This window comes from Macrotis lagotis, chromosome 4, assembly GCF_037893015.1.
Source record: "Macrotis lagotis isolate mMagLag1 chromosome 4, bilby.v1.9.chrom.fasta, whole genome shotgun sequence".
NCBI classification, from domain to species: domain Eukaryota; kingdom Metazoa; phylum Chordata; class Mammalia; order Peramelemorphia; family Peramelidae; genus Macrotis; species Macrotis lagotis.
The window spans coordinates 221919579-221933872 of NC_133661.1; the positions used below are offsets into that span (position 1 = coordinate 221919579).

At 33.1% G+C, this 14294-nt stretch overlaps 1 protein-coding gene across 1 annotated transcript in view; it reads right to left on the minus strand.

The window, feature by feature from the left end:
• TRIP11 (thyroid hormone receptor interactor 11) overlaps positions 1-14294 on the minus strand; it is a 73252-nt gene that overhangs the window by 16293 nt on the left and 42665 nt on the right. Inside the window, exons 12-16 of the mRNA XM_074235421.1 lie at positions 12482-12622; positions 9298-9491; positions 4126-4289; positions 3261-3364; positions 634-733 (exon numbers count right to left, since the gene is read on the minus strand). Coding sequence (XP_074091522.1) covers positions 634-733; positions 3261-3364; positions 4126-4289; positions 9298-9491; positions 12482-12622 — 703 coding nt within the window. The remainder of the gene's footprint in view (positions 1-633; positions 734-3260; positions 3365-4125; positions 4290-9297; positions 9492-12481; positions 12623-14294) is intronic.

Below are 14294 nucleotides of genomic sequence, written 5' to 3' on the forward strand. Positions count from 1 at the left end.
TTCAGGGCTCCCTACTAAATAAGACAGTTACTGAGCTGTGTAGATCTATGTCTCTAGTATATCATGTCTCCTGAACCATATATCTGGCCTGTCTTTACAAACTCTTAGGACTTCTTTGAACAGCACTTTCAGGAATGGCCCCAGAATAGACCATTTTCATGGGCAATAGGAATGATTTATTAGCCAAATGCTAATCTCCAAAATGTATACTGTACCTCATGACAAACCTGATTCTAGTTTAAGTCTTCCAACAATTTCAAGGAACTGACTGAGTTTATAGAATGCCTTACATCAAGAAATATCTATTTCATGTAAACTATTTTCAAGAAACAGAAAACAAGATGCTGACATCTTGCCATCTTCTTCTGATCTTTGGATTGATATATACCATTTTTCATAGGTACTTAGAATTTTTTTCATGAGAGTGATGGATATGGAGAAATGGTCTTTACCCTCTAGTTAGTCTTCTTGTTGTGACAAAAGGCAAAATTTTATTATATGCCGTACTACACTTCAATGAACTGTAATAGAACAATAGTCAACTAGATGCTTTACTTAAAACTATAAGATGCCTGTATTCACTATATTTCAATTATAATACTACTCTCTTAGAACAAAGATGTATAGTCATACCTTGTTTTTTAAGTTCTTCAATTTGTTCTTCTTTGAGATCTAATTGTTCTGTAAGTCTTGATGCTGAATCTAAGGCAGCATTTGCTTCCTCCAAGTTTTCCTTTAAAGGAAGAAAGTTCATTAGAATTTACTATTCAAAATCAATTGCACTGAAGTTCTAGGTTCCATATCATAAAAGGGATAATTAAAACTAGAGCACATTTAAGAAGGACAATCAAGATGGTGGGTGGGGAGGGGGAAGAAACAAGGAAAAGAAAGATTAAACTTATTCTAGGTAGAAATATGAGAAAAGGGGGGAAATTGCACTGGGAGATTTCTCCTTGATGGAAAGAAAAGATTCCTTTAACATTCAGGTTATCCAAAAGAGGAATGAAATGACTCAGAAGGCGAGTAGTGTAAAAATTATTAAGAATGTCAAAATGGACATTCCTATATAGACTGGAGTGAATGACCTCTAAGATACTGTCTAAATATGATACTCTAGGAATTAAAGGTGAAATGAACTGCAGAGATCACATATCAGCCAGTCTCTAAAATTTATAGATTACTGACATGGCAAAGTTAGTGTCACAGACAGCACTCAAATCCAGGTCTCCCAACTCATACTCCTCTGATTTTTTTACTCTACACATTACCAAGGTCCATCTCCAGTCATATTATTTCATATTTGGCCATTGGACCAGCTCCAGAGGAGAAAAGGAAGGCTGGTAACTTTACATAGCCCTCCCTCATTTAAATCCAATTCACTTTTATGTCATGACATCACATCCCAATGTCAAAGTCTTCTTCAAGAAAAATGACAATACCACCTTTCCTAGACATAGCAATTTAAAAAGTAAAAAACAGGAAAGTAGTTACAAGGACTACAAGAGACTGTCATGCTGAGGAAGGTAGTAATCACAAAAACTACAAAAAAAGCAAAAAATTACTCAAAAAGATAGAATTTTAGAACTACTTTGCATGATAGTCATCCTCATTAATAATCTCAAAGAATATAATTTTATCATTACTCAGTAATTGATGCTAATATTGATGATCCCAAATTATCAAGAATAAGTCAAATTACGTTTAGAGTTCTTTGAAAAGAAAGATATTGGGGCAACTAGGTGATGCAGTGGAGAGAGGACCCGAGTTCAAATCTGAATTCAGACATTTAATTGCCTAGCTACATGACCTTGGACAAGTCACTTAACCCCACTGTCTTGCCAAAAAAAAAAAAGATACTAAATCTAAGACATGCAATAATGCCTAAAAGTCAAACAATAACTTGAAAATCTGGATTCTAGTCATTCACTGAGCTTTGAAAATTCATTTTAACTTGCTAATTTTACTCATCTAAAACAGTAGTTTGTTTGTATGTAAAATGCTAACTTGACCATTCCCTGCTGGGGGGAGGGGGGATGGGAAGAGAAAGTGAAGGGAAATTTTTAACTTGTAAATATGCATGTACAAATGGATGAAAATAAATTTTAAAATTAAGAAAATAAAATAAAATGATATTTTGAACCAGATGATCTCTAAGGTTCTCATTAATGTAAACACTCTATGAATTAAGATATCAAAAAATAGATAAAATAAATTTCAGTGTCTAAAGACATAATCTTCAATTATATAGAAAATTCACTAATGTGTCATAGTTTATCCCTCAAAGATGTCTGATAGATGCAGACTTGGAAGATGTGGATTTGGATTTTGACTTTACACATATTAGTTGTGTGGCCTTGATCAAGTCATAACCTTTCTGACTGTCATAGCATATAATGAAAAGAACAATGGAATGGAAACCAGTAAAACTACTCCCTGACTACAAGATGATCTTGGTCTCTTCATCTACAAAATGAAGTGGGCTAAAAACTAAAAGATCCTTAATGAAGGGCCTTGACAGATTTAAAGCTGATTATATAGCAATGATCTCAAAAATAGGATATTACTATTTATAATATAAAATTTATAATGATCCATAGAAGTGCTGTGAACATCAGATGTTATGAAATTTTAACTAAATTTAAAGTTTTTCTAATTATAAAAATCTCTAAATGTAAAAAGTTAGTTTAGGAATGCTATAATACATCAATCAAACATATAACCTAATCAAATAAAATACAAAAGGGAATGGAGTGGGGGCAAGGTCTCTATAATCAGAAAAGAAAAAAGAAAATATGTATATATAAAGCTGAATGTAGGTTTGTGTGTCTGATATTGTAGATATTACTTCTATTTCCCATTTTGCTTTAGAGACTTATTCTGACTCAATTTTAATACATACATACATACATACCCACACACACACACACACACACACATATGCATGCATATATGTATACAGAGACTATTACTCCCAGACGTTTTTTAAATGCCTAGTGGCAGACAGTAATTTATTTTTTGTCAAGAAAAAATATATATAGCCTATAAGTCAAACAACTGCTAAAAACTAGAAGTTCAGGGGCAAAACTTACATCTTCTAAGTTTATTACAGTGTTCGCTTTTACGACACTCAATACCTCGCTAATTTTATTATGATTTTACATCATTTCCCGTATACAAGTTAAAGGTTCAAATAAATAAAAATGAGAACCCTATAAAAGATTATATTTTGCATAAATAAAAGGAAAATTCCTTCTACTTACCTTTAATGATATAACCTGTCCTTCTAGAGTCTCTGCTTTTCTCTTCCATTCACTCATCTCTTTCTTTTGTTTTTCTAATTCAGCTGAATACATAGCTTTTTCTTCTACAAAAAAGTTTATTATTTATGTTTTTCATTTTATTTAAATTTTCATGTACATTTTTAAACAAGTTTTTGGCAACGTAACAGAAACATCTGATATGTTCTCTTAAAGGGAAAGCTGCTGTGCTTTAGCTTAAGACAATGACTTTAGAAAAAAGAGACACTACCTTAAAAAAGCAACACTATTATTATTATTATTATTATTATTATTATTATTATTATTATTATTATCTAAAAAGAAGTGGAGCTAGTCTTTAATTGATTTCATCTGGTCCTCAGGGTAAAATCACTGCAATAGTTGTCCTTAAAAAAATTACCTAAAATCGTATCAGTTGCTCAAATTATCCCATTCAGAATACTGATGAAGAGCTATGATAATGGTTAATTTAGCCGACATCCTTTTCAAAAAACAATAGGTAAAAATGCTCTGAAGTCCACCACCAGCACAAAAATCAGAGTGAAACCTCCAATATACATTTCAATCTATTCTGGTCCTTCCCTCTTTCACCCTCATTCCCTATTTCTTTTGCCTATTTTCTCACTATATGGAAGTGAATATTCCCTATTCTTATTTTTGAAGTAGACATCAGAAAGTTATTTAAGAACCGAAACATAAGCTGAGTTATTATTTATCTGTGGCCCTCCATGGATATTTTCTATGGGTCAGTGTACCTAAAGAAAAAAGATCATATAACTTAAAATGGAGGAAGTTAATTGGATCTCTATACAATTATTTTTTCACTAGACCAGATATAACAATTTACCTTGCTGAAATTGTTCTAGTACCATCTGTAGATTGGCTAGTGACAGTGCATACTGTTTTACTTGGTCCTGAGAAACAGAAAGCTGAAGTACAGTTTCATCTCTCTGCCTGGAAACTACATTCAATTGCTCTTGCAAAGACTCCACCTGGAGATTGGCTTGATGACTTGAAAACAAAAAAGAATCAAAGTAAAAACATTTATAAAAATATATACAGAAATACCTTGACAAGGATGGAACATTTTATAAAACAAACCTTTAATGTGAACTATTTAAATAATAATGCTTTATTAAATTAAATTTAAGTTAGAACCATCTTTGTTGAGGAATAATTTTGAACTATTATTGTGACAGTGATTTTTCATAAATAATAATAATATTAAAAATCAGGAATTATGAGGCAATGTGATTCAATGCAAAGTTGTTGACTCTAATGTTAGAAGATTTAGGTTCAAATCATACCTCTAATGTTTACCACCTGTGTGGCCTTGGACACATAACAATCCCCCTCTCAATTTCCTCATTTTTAAAATCAAAGAATTAGACTAGGTGGTCTGTCAAGTCCCTTCTAGTTCTAGATCTCTGAGTCAATGACACTCTAACTAGAGACTGTTAGCAAAAGAAAATAAATATCAATATAATTCTGCCAACATATGTTAGGGCTAAAATTCTAAACTATAACTTCTCTTGGAATCATAAAATCCTAAGAGTTGGGAGGAACCTTAGCAATCATTTGTTTCAAGATCTTCTAGTATAAGATTTTAACTTCAGTTCTCATGAGTTTTCTTCATTATTGATATCTAATAGAAGACAGATGGGAATAACTGTAATAGTAATTTGGTCCAGAGCTGTTCTACATGGGACTTTAAAAGGAAAGCTTCAAGAAAAGTATAAGGAAGTCTTACAGTACGATATAAATCAGACTACTGCTCAATTACATTGTCACACAGCAACTTTACAAAGTTTACAAAAAAATTTCCTCACCTCTCTAATAGTTAGTTCATCTTACAGGTGAAAAAACTGAAGCTTAATCAGGTTAAGTTATTTGATCAAACTTGGAAGTGGCAAAATTAGGAATAAAGTTTCAAGTCTTTTGATTTCACAACTGGGGTTCTTTAAGTTACTTCTAGTACCCAAGATTCTATGATACTGCATCAAGTCGATTATGTTTTAGAATTTTAGCATTAAAGCACAATAATCATCTTGGTTTCATTTTTTCTTCAATGATGCTACCTTTTTAATTTTAATATAACTTTTGATATGATCTTTAACAGACCATATTTCCTGAAAATCAGTGTCATAAAATTGAACTTAAAATACCTTCAACAGAGTTCACAAGAACTAAATTCTAAATTCTAAAAGGGAAAAGGGGACTAGCAGTCAAGTAAATGACAAAATTTTGCTACATATCAAATATGGTGCTTGACCTAAATTTTTAAAAGTATGCTATTAAGTAGCAGTGAGTAAAGAGTACATTCAGGAATAGGAGAAAGCCAATGCAAAAACAAAGGTGGGAAGTGGGATGTAGCAAGAACAATAGAGAAAAGGTCAGTTTGGCAAGACTGCAAAGTGTGCAAGAGGGAATGCTAGAAATGCTAAATACTAGAAAAATAATAATAGAAAAAGAGGGATGTATATTTTGTTCCAGAGCTAATAAGGAGATTCTAGAATTGATTGCAAAGAAAAAGTAGCAAGATCATCTGATTTAAGGATCAGTCAATTCAATTTTCTATTATAATGTAGAGAGATCAAGACAAACAACTCATCATTATATAATTCTGCAGACTCTCAGATTTCATTTCATTGATGATAATTAACATTCATATTACGGGGAGTAGATGAGGGAAAGGGGTTGGGATAATCTATTCAACATGGAAATAAAACAAGTGCTATTTCTACCTCCACAGCAATTCCCATACAAGCCCTTACCCTTTTCTCTACTCACACCATGGCTCAGGTACTCATCATTTCTCTCCTAGACTTACAAAAAGCATCCTAATTGATTTCTCTACTTCAAATTACTGCAAACTCCATCATTCAAGCTGTTGCCAATTTTCCTCACAGATCTAACCATGTCATTTTTTTTTTAGGTTTTTTGCAAGGCAATGGGGTTAAGTGGCTTGCCCAAGGCCACACAGCTAGATAATTATTAAGTGTCTGAGGCTGGATTTGAACTCAGGTCCTCCTGACTCCAGGGCTGGTGCTCTATCCACTGTGCTCTATCCACTGTGCCACCTAGCTGCCCCAACCATGTCATTCTGCCTCTCAAAAAACTCCAGTAGTTTCCAACTGCTTCTAGGAGTAATTATAAACTCCTCTACTTAACTTTTTAAGAGCCTCAACCTGTATTTCCAACCTCATTGAATACTGCTCCCCCACTCTGTAATCCAGAAAAACTGGCTTCTCTCTTGTTCCACATCCACAATATTCCATCTCTTGTCTCTAGGCCTTTGAACTGCCTGTCCCCATTCCTGAAACATACTTGCTCCCCTACTCAACTTCAAATCTTATAGTCTCTCTCATTAGTTAAGACATAATTCAGGTACCACCTTCTAGGTGAGGCCTCTCTCAATACCCTCAAACACCATGCCCTTCCTCTCAAACTACTTATGTTTAACAACTTTTATTATTATATTTACTCTGCTTATTTTTATTCTTATACTTGTCTCTCCATTAGAATGTAAGCTCCCTGAGTAGAGATTGTTTCATTCATTATATTGATATCCCCACCACCTGGCAAAATGCCTAGTATATAGTAGTGGCTTAATAAATGCTTGCCATTTAAATGAAATTAGATGAACTATCATGAATACTTAAGTTCACACTTAGCATCTACCCATTCCACATATCTGGCACAATGGGAAATAAATAAAATTCAATATAATTAATATAACTATATAAAATCACAGCATGCAATTGTAGTGAAATATTATTGTACCCTAAAAAATGATGGAAAGGATGGAGGCAAAGAAGACCATCAAAACTAGAAATAACTTATACAGGGTGAAATGAGCAGTCAGGAGAACATTTTATACATTGACAGCATTATAAAGACAGTTTTGAAAAACTTAAAAACACCAACTAATGCAGTGACCAGTCACAACTCCAAAAGACCAGAGAAGAGACATCCCTCCCAATTTTGGATTAGAGTTACAAAAGGTACACTTCAAAACAGAGCTATGTGTGGATGTTATGCATAATTGTGCTAACTTGTTATGAGGCAAAGGTAGGGGAAGTACAAAAGAGAGACTGCACCACTAATACAAAAATAAAAGAACATCAATGAGACATTTAAAACATACAAGAAAGAAAAGGAAAAGGTTGGGAAGAAACACAGGCCAGTAGGAGAATCTAGGAAATAAAGTATTGCATTTAAAACAATAAGCTATCTAGAATGAGATTCATGGTTTCATAAGCAACACTATTTTTCTGATCTGTGTATGCAGAAACTTTCATGTTTGTGAATACTTGTCAGGTTAATAATTATTTTAAAAAAGAATAATTTCCTTTGGCCTGCTGATTATTTCCTCTGCATGTGAAGTTTTGGAAATAATTTTATTTTTCTTAGATTTACACAGTTTAAGTAAAACTAAGATAAGCAATTCAAACTTTATACTTCCTTGAAAACTTAAAAAATATATTTCTATTAATTGAAGCTTTTTGCAATCTACCTCCTCAATACTTCAATAAATCTGTGACCTCATCAATTTAACTACTGCTTCCACGGGTCCAAATCACAATCAGTTCATGCCCTTCTCATTCTCAGTAACTCTAAATAACTTCTTTTCATAAATTTAAAAAAAGTTCACCCAACATACTGGAAGCCCTTCCCTACTAACTTTACATGGCCCTCCTACAGTAAAAGAGCTATTCAGGTTGCTCTCTTAAATAACCTACCCCTACTATTTTCAATTCTAAATCTCTTGAATAGCCTTAATGCTATTTCATATACATATTTTGGATAATTATATGTAATTCCATAACATGAATAACTTAGTATATAGTTGTGACCTATTTATGTCTACTATGCATCTTTTTAGTACTTTTTGAAGGATTTACACTTTGATTTCTCAAAGACTATGTTTTATGATTCATAATCATATAGCACCAGGGAAAAAAAGTGTTAAAAAGTATATTGGTTCAATCTCCCTAAGTCAAAGCTTCCACCTTTACAAAAAGAATATAACTGCCCAGGTATCAGTGGGTCCAGCCCATTCAGTTTTATAGAGAAGGAAACTGAGACCCACAGAAGGGAAAGTCAAAGATCACAAAAGCATTAGTAGCAGTGTCAGACATCAAATCTTGGTCTCTTGAATTGATTCATTACTCTTCCCATAATAATAATACATTGTCTCTACTCAGGGAGCTTACAGTCTAATGGAGAGACAAATATAAGAATAAAAATAAGCAGAATAAATATAAGTTAAATATAAGTAGTTTGAAAGGAAGGACATAGTGTTTAGGGTTATTGGGAGAGGCTTCACCTGAATTGTCTTGACTAATGGGAGAGACTAATACATAATAATAATAATACAATATCTGAGCATTAAATGATAAAATATTAAGATGGTAAACTGTATAAGACATTTAAAACATGCATACAATATTATAAAATTCATATTTTTCTAATTTTTCAGTATTTTAATGCTTATAATGCCTACTCTATTAAGCATTATACTTCATAACTGGATTCTGAAACAGCTGACAATATATATTTCAAAACTTTTTTCTCAATTTAAGATTTGAATTCAGATTTAGCTGATGTTAGAGTATAAAAATAATACAGATATAAATCTTGAAAATTCTATGTTTTTCTCAATACATTTTCAGGCTCAAGGCACTGCACTAGGCTGTATAAGATGACTAAGACATGATTCCTTCCCTCAAAATTAGTCTCAGAAACAAGAAAAACATCAAGCCAAACTGCCCAATTAGCTTAGTTTATATGTATATGATAGTTTATTATTTTATTGCCTATTTTCCAACAGTTAACCTATAATAAAAGGCTAAGCTTAATATTTCATTGAAACATTCTATAATAATTTACCTAATAAAATCTAAACTGTATGCACTGTATTAAAATTTAAAGACTTTTCATTATGTCACAAAAATTCTACTTATAATTAAAAAGGCTGGTCTCATGTTCTGTAATGCTTAAAATTTTTGAATGTTACCTGGCATTTTCCACTGCATTAGAGGATGAAACTAATTTCTCTTCCAATATTGTAATTTTCTTTTTTAGTTTAGTTTCTCGATCTTCTGCAGCCAAAGCTTCACGAGTATAGGAATCTTCTGTTTCTAAAAGATGGTTACGCAATCTTTCTAGCTCCTGGTTTAAGCGAGATTCTTTGTCACGAAAATGTTGAACCTGAGCAGAACACATTTATTTGTTTTATTCTCAAAATACTTCATTTATATTTTATTAAAATTACTTTATTATTAAATGTCACAACTATTAAATGGTTGCTACCTTATAAAATTATAAGGTAAGTTATATCTAAGTATGTAACGTACATAAGAGTTGGTAATCTCTAGTATTAGAAGAAATTTCCAGACCAAGAATTTCCCTATATTAGCAAAAATAAAGTACATGAGCTTATGGTAAACAACTGACTAGAAATTATCCCATACCCTCATCTACTGGTACCCTTTTGCTTAAGTTTATAAACCTAAAAGGGCACCACCCTGAAAAATGAAGGAATTAAAAAAGACTTGGCTCCTCATGACAATCTATTTTACAATATTCTTTTCCAATTTTTCAGGAGGGAACAAGACTGTCAGTTTTTTTTTAATCTAAGAAATTCCACATTTTTTCATAAAAACTTTCACTTAAAAAAAACTTTAAAAAAATTTCAAGATTCTTGAAATGAAATGTACCACAACAGAAAATAAGATGCCTTTAAGGCTCTGGAATCCTAAATCTACTACACTAGATGAAGAAATCAATCAACAAACACTAAGAACAGAACCTGTCTTGTTTCAGGTGGTTAAGAGCTTTAAAACCTAAAAAAGAGGACTAACAAGCAAGAAAAAAGAAAGTTGAATGAATAAGAATGACCCATTAAAGCAGCACTTAATGAAAATCCCTTTGACAGCAGGATATGGGGAAGGACTTCAGACAGGAAAGCCAATTAGGAAACCATTATAATAATCTGGATGAGAGGTGGAGGTTCTTAAATAAAATGGCATCTGTGTAAGTAGAGGGAAGGAGATGGAAGATTTTTGTGGATGCAGAAATAGCAAGATCTGAGAACTCATTAGCTATGTGGGATGAGTCAATAAATATTTAATCTTAAACCATGCTAAGCACTAGAGTCACAAAGGGGCAAAAAACTGACTGCCTGCAAAGGATTTCAAAATGTAATGGTGAGTGAGAATGAGAAAGGAAGACAACACTGGGAAATCTGAAGAAGTGCTTTTTATAGGATTAGAGAAGTTTAAGAGAAAAGTTAGTTGAGCTGGAGGGAAGGGTTGGGGAAGAGGTTAGAGAGGGACAAAGCATTCTATTTTGGAGATAATTTGAGATATCTCTAGGCCAAATAGTTTGAAATGTCCAACAGGTGACATGGGTATACACCTCTCCTTTCACTCTATTCCAAATCCTACAATACTGCTTCAACTGCATTATTCAATTGAAACTTCTTCTCCAAAGTCACCAGTGGTAACATTTGCTAAATCGACCAGCCTTATTCATAATACTTATCCTTCATGATCTCTCTACAATTTTTGATGCTATTGATCAATCTCTCCTTTCTAGGTTTTTCAGAACTCAGCTCTCTCCTCATTCTCCTCTTGTTGCTTGTCCTTTGTTTTCAAAAAGGACCAGTGGCATCACTGGTGATGTCTTGACTCGTGTGAATGGGATTCATGTGAAGCACAACTGCACAAAATTTAGTCTCATTCTCTCTTCCAGAGTCACTGAAGTCCAGTGGCAGGACAAAACTCAAGGCTATCAATGATGGCCCAGAATGCAGTGGAAGCCCTTGGGTGTCTTCAATGCTTGACTAAGTTCTAAGCACTCCACAGCACCTGCTTCAGTCACCTTCTTGGCTGTTGGAACAAACTTTTTTTAGCAGCCCATTCCTCCAGGGGAAATCTTCACATGCTTGGGGGTAGATAGTCTCCTAATTCACCAACAGTTTTGAGTTCTATTGGTTAACTTCAACCTGGTTGTCAAGTATGTTTACCAGGATGTGGCCACTGCACATACTATAGATTCTTGGAGTCACAGGTAAAAAAAGTTGGGTAAATCAGACAGACATCAAAGGTAGCTGAGTTGCCCTGAAAAGGGCTCAGTAAGCCCTTATACCAAAGGTACTAATTCCTCCTGAACACCCCATATGCCTGTATAACCATACATTCCTTTTCAGGCTTCTTTGCATATATAGATATTAGTGTGTGTGTGTGTGTGTGTGTGTGTGTGTGTGTGTGTGCATGCGCACATGCATGTGCACGTGCACACAAACAGGTAGAAAAGATAGACAGACAATAAATATATAGGTAGGTAAATGTCTTCCAAATACAGTTACTTGCTTTTTTGCCTCCCCCACACTGGTATATGGTACCCTGAGGGCAGAGACTCTTTTTTGTTGTTTTTTTTTTGGGGGGGGTATCTCTAGCACCAAGAAGAGTGCCAGGAAAGTACTTAATCCTTGTTCACTAATTAACTAAAATCAACCTTCAGAAAGTAATGAAAATTGGAGGGATTGAAAGTCAGAATGAGGGCAAATAGGTTTAGAAAGAGACAAAGATAAAAAGTTAGTATATTTGACACAAGAAATAGAACATTTGTGGGTAACAATGAAATGCAGTATGAGAAAGAAAGGAAAGTTAGGTGAAAGGTCAGTTAATTTTCTTGGAAATTTTATTTCTAATTTATTAATCAAATAAGACTACTTAGTCCTTTATTCTTATGAAAGATGTAGTTAGATGGTGCCTAAGGAATGTCACACCTGATGTCAGGTCTAAGTTCAAATCCTGCCTCAGACAATAGTTGTGCAACCCGTGTGCAAGTCATTTAACTCTGTTTACCTCAGGTTTCTCATCTGAAAAACGAACTGAAGAAGGAAATGGCAAACAATTTCAATATCTTTGTCAAGAAAACCCCAAATTGGAGCAGCTAGGTGGTGTAGTGGATAAAGCACTGGACTTGGAGTCAGGAGTACCTGGGTTCAAATCCAGTCTCAGACACTTAATAATTACCTAGCTGTGTGGCCTTGGGCAAGCCACTTAACCCCATTTGGCTTGCAAAAACCTAAAAAAAAAACAAAACCAAAAAAACCCAAATAGAGTCACAAAGAATCAGACACAACTGAAAAAAAATGTAGAACAATAACAAATTCTTAGAAAAGAATATACCTCATTCTGTAGGGAACTGCTTTCCATTTGTTTCTGCTTCAGGGCCAATATGACTTGATCTCTTTCCTGCTGAAATTTAACTGCCTTATCTTGCATGGACTTAACTTCATTTAATAGTTGATTCAACTCCCCAGTGTTACCCTTTTAAAAAAAACATTAACAATTTTTAGGTTTCTACATATAGTCTTTTTAAAAAATCTTATTCTCAATAAAGAATCAGATGGCATTCATTAAATGTACACAATAGTTTTTAAAATTAATAGCATTGGGGCAGCTAGGGCACAGTGGATAGAGCACCAGCCCTGGAGTCAGTAGGAACTGAGTTCAAATTTGACCTCAGACACTTAACCTAGCTGTGTGACCTTAGGCAAGTCACTTAATCCCACTGCTCTTCAAAAATAAAAATAAAAAATAAAATTAATAGTAACAAATAGAGGAAAACAAGCCATTTGTTATATAGAAACTTTTTAAAAAAATTGAGGGCATAGATTTACAGAAAACAATTTTAGAATGCTATCTAAGAGTCACAGAAATTATTTCCTGAAAGCATTCCAAGTTCAGTATATTACTACCTTCAGGAAGACAAACAACCTCTTAATTTTAAAGAGTTATGTTTTAGGCAATAGTCAGATTTTCTAAAAAATCATTTTTAAAAATATTAAAACAGTTGTTACTGATTTTTCTCACTATTTAAATATGTATCCATGCATTAATATATATTAATACATGTAATATATGTTACATAGGTTTTTATATAAACATTTCACTTCTATAATACTTAATATCTATAATCTGACCCAAGAACATTCAGGCCAAGTCACTAGAACTAAGCAATTTTTGTTTATATTTCAATGTCTCTTCTTAGAAAAAGAAGACCCAAATTTTCAAACAGTTATCTAGGTTAAAAAGTAGAGCTATTTAAAGAAACAAAAATTATAAAGTAAAACTATAATATGAAACCTTAAAAACATTTTTCAATAAAATGATTTTGCTTATCAAACTTTTCTAAATGAAAATATAAAGGTATATTTTAATCATATTGGGTATTCATATTCTCATAGGTTAACCCACACACAACTATAGTCAAAGTCAAAAAGTTACCTAACTCTAAGGTATCTGTGAGGGGGCCATTTGAGTGGAAAGTGAATTTTATAACAATAACATACACTACATGTCTTCAAATACCAATGGAAAGAAATTAGACATGAAACATTGGTCTTTATGTATTCTATAGGATTAAATCAGACTATCTGCTAACATACCCTATTGAGAAATTCAAAATCTATTTTATAGATTTAAACTCTCATACGGAAATTGAACACCTCATTATGGCTACTGAGTAAGAAACAACTCTTTTGCTTTGTAGGGCTTTTTTTTTCTTCCAGAACAAACCATGATCCTTTAAGTTAGAGGATTAGGAGTCTAATCCCATCAATGTATCACCCTTCTAAGGCAGCTAATTATGTAAAGAAGCAGTTTTTACAATATTCAAAATTCCATTCAAATAGAATATGTAACAAAAGCTTCAATTTAATTTATGCACTTATTACCTACAACATGCTAGATGAACTCTGTTGCTAGACCCTGGGTTTACAAAAGCAAAAATAAAACATTCCCTGGCCTAAAGGAATTTATGTTCTACCAAAGTGTACCATGTACACATGGGATATTTTGCTTGCTCTCTTCTCCAAGTATCATAGTAGCTAAGAACAATAATAAACAACACTTGGCCTAGCGTTGTGCTATGTGCAAAGGAAATATCCAATAAAATATACTTATTAAATTACATTAACACTTCAAAATAACTCATTCA